The 7,732-nt window shown below is 27.3% G+C and overlaps 1 protein-coding gene across 1 annotated transcript; it reads left to right on the forward strand.

Annotated features, from left to right (window-relative positions):
* The first annotated feature begins 3,649 nt into the window (after positions 1-3,649).
* On the forward strand, positions 3,650-7,290 carry LOC126847729 (uncharacterized). The gene is made up of 6 exons (XM_050588110.1): positions 3,650-3,658; positions 3,944-4,006; positions 4,910-5,011; positions 5,639-5,722; positions 5,930-6,044; positions 6,931-7,290. Exons 2-6 carry the CDS (start codon positions 3,953-3,955, stop codon positions 7,152-7,154), a joined length of 579 nt encoding a protein of 192 aa, XP_050444067.1. The 5' UTR covers positions 3,650-3,658; positions 3,944-3,952; the 3' UTR covers positions 7,155-7,290.
* The last annotated feature ends 442 nt before the right edge of the window (positions 7,291-7,732 follow it).

The raw sequence follows: 7,732 nt of genomic DNA on the forward strand, positions 1-7,732 counted from the left end.
CGTTTGTTTATTCAAATGTGTGAACTATGTTACAATAACAATGACGAATAACTATTTTGTACGTTAAGATACATAATTATTGTTCTAATTGTCCCAATGTAAACATTTATAGTTATGACATTAATTTGATTGTAAAGAACATGTACCTAAAGTGATACTATTTTCTTAACTGAATCAAATTAAAGAATGAAGATGAATTAAATTATTATACTCAGAGATCGGAAAATATGAACACAATGATAAAAAAATGTGTTATCTAGAATATAAGACATACGTAGGTAAATGTTTTATAAGTATTGATATTGGTGGTTATACAAAATTATGTTTTACTACTATATCTGTAACAATATGTAATATTGCCATGCCATAAAATTCAAATGTTCAAACAAGAAAATACAAAAAATGTAGAAATTAAATAAATGTAGTATGTTTTTTTTTAGACCTTTGTTTAACACAAATTATAATATTGCAGACAGGGAAATATAGGACACAGAAAATAAAAATACACTGTGCCTAGATTTTGTTAGATTAATACCGAACATAATTTAAGAGAGCAACTTCTTTTATTAATTTGTAACACTACGAAAAATGTGATTTTTCAACAAAAAAATTAAGCTCGTTGAAAACATATTATTGTTTCCAAATGTGTATTTAAGCACAAAAATATGCGGTCGCAAGTTCGTTTTGATAGCTAAAAAAATAAAAATTTAGGTCACGACGGTGCTGTTTATGCGAATTGTTGTTGTTAAAAATATACTATGATAAACAAAAATTTAGGATACGTTATCGCTATGATCTCTATGCGAATAGAAAAACCTGTGTATTATAGTAGATTAGTAAAAAAAAATCATGAATATTCAATAAAGTTAAAATACATTAAGTTGCATTGTTCAAATAGTCTTTAAATGCAAGTTTTTTTGATACTTAAATTTTTACACCCTCCCACAAAATAATATAATTTTTCACTTATAATATAAAACTAATTGTAATATTACAAAAATCTAATAAAATTACTTATCCACGCTGAGACGATGTAGAAGAAGAACATATTATGTGTACATTAGCTATGACTCATATTTTCATGTTTCTTACAAATGTCAACTTATTTAAACCATTGTCTCTAATGTGAGTGTTGCAAATATCAACATGATAAATAATCGATTCACTGATAATTATTTCCAAAAAAATATCTTTTAATTAATAATAAAAAAAAGCTACGAAAATAGGAGAGTGTAAAATTTAAATTTTTTTATAATTTATAAGACATTTTTTTTATCTACAGTTAATTGAATTTTGTTTATAAAAATATTATCAGCTTATGAAACATTAACAGCATTAAAACATTAGGAATCTATACAGTTCAATAATCAATAATCGTCCCTATCCGATAATTATAATAAAAGAGATTGCATGTCCACTTATTAAATTTAAAAATTGAAGCTGAAGCTACCTCCAATGAATTATGTTGTCAGACTTATAAACTAAAACTAGAGTGATTTCATAAAAATAACTCATAATTTTTTTTTCTTTAGTCATCACTAGATATAGAAATAATGAAAAACAGTGGGGGTTAGGTTGATATTCGAATTATGCTCTTAGTGGAAACTAAAAGTGTGAACGCGTTTTGAAGAAATGTGAATTAGAATCAAAGATATCCAGTAATAAACAAAATACTATATATATTATAACTAGACACAGTCAATAGTTACTTATAGTTAGTAGTTTTATGTGTTTGTATTCACTACTGCAATCTTATCAAATACTACAAGTTACAACAATAAAGTAATTAAATATAATTATATCGCTATTTTGGGAAGTTGAATTAAAAGTCACTATACTTATTCATATACATACACATGCAAAACCCTTTTATGACTAATCATTATCATTTTATATTTAGCTTCGATGCACAGTGGCAAAGGTTTGGTTTTACTCTGATGTGTGTTTTTTTTTTATCTGTATGCACTGTAACCTTTTTTAAAACTGGACCAATTCCTTCGAGTAGCAACTTTATAAATCACAATTTTCATCTAGTTGGTACTTTGGATAGGGTGGGTAAATGTTAAAAAAGTTTACTCCTTTACGGTCGAAATTTGACTTTTTAATTTTAATTTAAATGTTAGCAACTCAATTTTTCTTTAGAACACAACAAGAAATTAAAATACAGGGTGGGTCAGTAAAACGGGTGATTTTCTAATTTATTTAAATGGAAAAATCGCCCGTTTCGTTTTGTATTGTACATTTTGTTTTGTACATTGTCAATCTAGTAAAATAGAAGTATGATAGAGCTTTGAAAGAATATAATCTATAAAGTATAAATAGTTAGTGTGAGATTGCTCCAATGAAAGGATATAATACATAAATATTAATTTTATTGAGAATAAGCGATTATAATTTAAACTATAGAGTACCAATGATTGACCCATGAATCGCCGAACATTCCATCTAAATTTAACAAGACATAGTATATGTTAGTAATTGGTCCACTATGTTTTTGCAAAAAAAAAACCAGTACAGTGGGGTCGTGGCATAGTGGAAACGGAGCAAGTTGGGTCGGGGCATAATGGTGACGGGGAGGTCACAGGTTTACAGGAATTTCTAAATCTGAAAGGATAAATCACTTTCGACAAAACGCTTCGATGCAAATCGGTAGTTAGTATTTTCAAGCCAGTACAGTCCAAACCAAGCGTTAATTTAAAAGTGATTTTATCCCAGAAGACTAGTACAGTAGAGTATATTTAGTAAGTATAGTAATCAGTATATTTTTTTCTTACATATAAGGCATCGATAGATTTTTTTTTACATTTTATAAAGTTTTAATCCAAAACTTTTGTACAGCTTTATTACTGTATTGTACCACGCAAACGTTACAAATGTCATACGATATTATGTTATCGTATGTTGTTTATTGAAAACAATTTTTATTAGTTTATTTTTCTTAAACTTAATTTGTCTAAACGTTTGTTTATTCAAATGTTTGAACTAGGTTACAATAACAATGACGAAAAACTATTTTGTACGTTAAGTTACATAATTATTTTATTAAATTGTCCCAGTGTAAACATTTATAATTATTATATTTGATTTGATTGTAAAGAACTTGTATAGTGATATGTCCAAAAAAATTGTATTTGTATAACAGTTTTCTCAAGGTTAAAACTTTTTAGATTTAAACCTAGATGACATCTAAAAAAGAAAATTTAAAATATACAAAAAAAAAATGTTCTTTTATTGTTTTTAATCATGTTTAAAAATTGAGATCAGATTCGTTTCGTGTCAAAATTAAATTAAAAATAACAAAATGGCCGTTATTTTTTAAAGCAGACAGGCACATTTTTCGCTGTACCCTTCATATATTTTTAGGTATTTGTCCCATTCTTGTAAGTACCGTAATACACCGATCGGACAAAGTGGCGGAAAGTAGGCGTGAACAATTGAGTCCAATTGGTCTAAAAGTTTGTTATCGTCGTAATAACATCTTGAATAAAACATATTTTGTCTTAAGTAAACACAAAAGTATGACGTATGCGAAGAGTCGCAAATCTAACCAACAAAAGGCATCCCAAACACCACTAACAGCATTAGTGTGTTTTTTATGTTCTTTGGGTTAAGTTTGTCAAGCAATAAAAAAAGTAAGCGATATTTGAAAATATTTTTCGTAAGACAAGTATTTCTTTAAATTTTAAATTGGTTTTTCTTATTGCCAACATTAAACTATTACAACTGAACATATTCATATATGTCCTTTTTTTTAAAAAAGTTATTAAAATTTGGTAACGTTTACATTTTAACATTCAAATTTTTCCATATTTAACTTCATATAAAGTATCCAAATTTTTAACTTTTTTTTGTTATTTCATAGAGTGCTAACAACTTTTGAACATTTTGTAACGTATACCAAGGTTATTATTTATAACAAATTATGTGTTTTTTATTGTTTTAGGTATTTAAGATGAAATCCAACATGAGTGTTGCGATTTTTGCTGTATATTCGTTCGGTCTTATTGTGAGTAAATATAGATTTTGGAAAAATTGTTTAATATTTCATTATTATTATAGTTTTATCTTTTCCTCTAAATATTCGTATACCTAACCACTAATAAGGGGAGGTCACAGTGAAGGCGTGACGGATTTTCTTTAAATTACGAATAAATGTTATTTATGAGAAATAAAAGAACCATTATTCGAGCGTTTGTGCCAATGCGTCCTAATTCCAGAGATAATTAACTTTGAAATTTACATATCTTTTGATATATCTTAAATAGACCTATTTTACAATCGTTAATAATAATTAATTGTGGTGCTGGTCGAGCGAGAGTGTCCGAGTACACCGGATTCAAACCGGCTCCCTCCGCAACACTTTTTGCCACTTTTTTACAACTTTTTTAAACTTTATGGTAATTTATATTGCAAGAAGTCTAACTACTTATAAAATATTTATATTTTATTGTTTCAGAATACATTTTTACTCTTAAAAGTACTTGATAACCTATATTGCATTCGGGTTTTCGTCATTTATTACACTTCTCGTACTGATGATTGAATAACAATTTTTTTTGTATATTTGTACTATTGTGGAATTTAACCTGTGAAGTTGTAGAACTAAAAAAATTAAATTTCATTATTTTTCTATAATAGTTATTGGTAAAAAACTAAAATTAATTATTTTTTTTAAGTTTTCATTTAGTTAATACGTCATGTGTGGATAACTACTAAAAGACTTTTAGACTACCATCATATAATATTGGCCACTTGCCACTAACCTAAACTACATATTCGTTGGCTGTATCAATAGATTTGGATGTAATTGTGTTGAACAACTGCATATGCTGCTCCTGCTCTTTTGCGATACCTATAATACCACTGCTAGTGAAGTATGTTATTACTAATATTGGTGTATGTCTTTTAGGTTTCTTTGAATAGTTCACCCATGGTACCAAGCAGTGGTGAGACATCAGGAAACAATCAGGGAACCAACTTGCCTCCACTTATTAAAAACTATTTAGTAAATGTAAATATATAAAAACTAGTTTTTACTTAAATAGGTTATGCACTGATGATTTCCGGAGCCTCTTTAATTTATTAATACATTTTCTTTGACCTATCCTAACTAAAATTGCAAAACTAGTGTACATTAATACATTGGGTATTTGACGACAGTCGAAATCCAACATGAGTGTTACGCTATTTGCTGTGTATTTGTTCGGTCTTATTGTAAGTATACATAGATTTAGGACTAAATTTTATCTATTTTATTATTAATATAGTTTGATCCTTTCTTTTAAATACTCATATAACTAACAACTAACAAGTTTAATTTTTTTCGTACATTTTTGGAATAGAAAAACAATATATAGTTTAAATTAGTATTTTAACAATAATCTCAATATTAATTTTATAATATTTTTTTTAATTTATACAACTACAAATGTTCTTTTTTTTTAATAGAAATAAACATAATTTGACAATATTTTTAAGAATATAAATAGTATTTTACTTTTTATATGGACTATATTATTATATTATGATTTCAAATAACTGCAGTGACTAAATCATCAATCATAAATATATTTTAATTATACTATAATAACACTGCTAGTGAAGTATGTAATTACTAATAATGGTGTATTTCTTTCAGGTAGTCTTACCAAGCGGTGGTGGGATATCAAGGAACAATCAGGGAACTATCTTGCCCGTATCTATAAGAAACTTTTTAAAACGTGTAAATATATAAAAACTAGTTTTTACATAAATAGGTCAAGCACTGATGATTTCCGGAGGCTCTTTAATTTCTTAATACATTTGCTTTGACATATCCTAACTGAAACTGCAAAACTAGTGTACATTAATACATTGGGTATTTGGCGACAGTCGACAAGAACTCTTTGATACAAGTAATAATACTAATACTAATGTGTGGTTGTTTCAGCTTTTGTCTAACGTAAATGAAAATGAATTGCCCGAAGATGTATTAAAATGGATAAACGGTCCCGATTTTTTAAAAGCACTAAATGATGTAAAAGATGATACAGCTTTAAATTGCTGTGAGTATTAAAAAATCATTTTTCTATAATAATCCATTTTCAATACTGTACAGTCTACTGTTTTTTTTTTGGAGTTTTCTAAGGAATTTATATTTTTTTAATTCTCAGTTGTACTTAGAAAAAACTAACCAAGAGGGCTTACATCTCTAAAATAATGTACTTTTTTGATATAGTAGAAATTAAAGTCTGAAATTATCACAAAATGTAGATTTACAGTATATAAAGAAAATATTAAATTTAGAAAAATGCACCTATTGAAAAACACATTTGTAGTCAAACGTTTGTCAATTTTCTCATTTTCCAAAACCCAAACTTATAAATTTCTGTATTTTTGTGGAAATTTGCGTAACAAAGAGCTGTAAAGCCAGCTTGAAAATATTATACCGAGTAATTCTTTTAACACTCTACACTAATTTACTTCTGAAATAATTGCAAATTGGTAGTGTTGCTTTTTGAAAATATTTTTAAATAAACCAAAATTGCTTTTACTCATAGAAAGAATGTTTTAAATTAAAAAATAATACCTAGTAGCTTATGCAAATTTACCGATAAATTAATTTACATGATCGAAATTTATTAAAACTTCTTATTTCCTGTAAATATTGCTTATACAAAAATACTAAAAAACAAGCCGCATCATAATCTCCTTAAGTACATTAGGATGGACCTTAATAAGTCGATTTTCGAATTTTAAACAGAACGCCCCCTAAATAGTTTCTTAGTACAATAAAAATAAGATATAAAAAGCTACAGGGTATCAAGTCAGTTTCGTGCTAATGGTTGTTTTCCGATTTACGCCAACATATATTACAATATGTTACCTAACTAATATTTTATTAGTTTGATACAATGAAGAGACTAAACTTGAAATATTTTTTGTATACAGATTTGAATGTACAACTAGACTCAGATTTTATTGGACAGCTTATCTTTACCAGGAACTTTATTCGTGTAGTCATTAAAAATAATCCGATAAATTTTAATGAACTGATAGACAGTGTACGTGAATATATAATCCTTTTCACCAAATCAAAATTAAGAACTGGACATCATGCAGTTACAAAAGAATTGATCGATACGTTCATAAGAGACGTGGAAAATAATTTCTAAAACAAAAATATTAATGATTTGTAAATTATAATATATTTGTTTTGTTTGATTGGAGCTTTATTGTTTATTTTTTATAATAAACTGTACGTTAAAAATCGTTAAAAATGTTAAAAAACAGGTACATAAAAAATAATAAAAGATAATAATTACAGATTACTTTTTTCAGTCTTGACACACGTATTTTTTAAAATTTTATATATTATGTTTGTATTGCTTGATGACATATAATATAACATACAAGCTGTCCGGACCCGGCGTTGTACGAGATTTAGTCTGCCAAGGCTGAGTAAAATAGTTCCTATTTCCCTATTCCTACCCCCATCCCCATCCCCACTGTCATGCTTTGAAGCGTAAAATAATAATGAACGCTAAATCAAATTCAAAGAAAAACGTAACGCGGTCTTTATATGACCGAAATCTTGGCATCTGAGGCATTGTATTATGTGACGGTGAGGATGTACATGTGTTCCTCTACCTTTATTTTGGTATAAAAAATGGAGTTTAATTTAAAAAAAAATAGTGTTTTAATCGCTTGGTTCTAAGTCGAAAAAGAATAAGGGTAGTGGTAATTTAGTTCG

The sequence above is a fragment of the Adelges cooleyi genome, unplaced genomic scaffold, assembly GCF_023614345.1.
Source record: "Adelges cooleyi isolate 19-005CV unplaced genomic scaffold, UGA_ACOO_1.1 ACOO_flye_CR_arks_rails_tigmint_CR_PRNA_118, whole genome shotgun sequence".
Classification (NCBI taxonomy): domain Eukaryota; kingdom Metazoa; phylum Arthropoda; class Insecta; order Hemiptera; family Adelgidae; genus Adelges; species Adelges cooleyi.

Bases quoted from the DNA above. Each gene is read 5' to 3' on its own strand.
- LOC126847729 (XM_050588110.1), top strand. From the start codon at position 3,953: ATGAAATCCAACATGAGTGTTGCGATTTTTGCTGTATATTCGTTCGGT. The intron at 4,007-4,909 runs GTGAGTAAATAT...TATGTCTTTTAG, and splicing joins TATATTCGTTCGGTCTTATT to GTTTCTTTGAATAGTTCACC. The intron at 5,723-5,929 runs GTAAATATATAA...TGGTTGTTTCAG, and splicing joins TAAGAAACTTTTTAAAACGT to CTTTTGTCTAACGTAAATGA.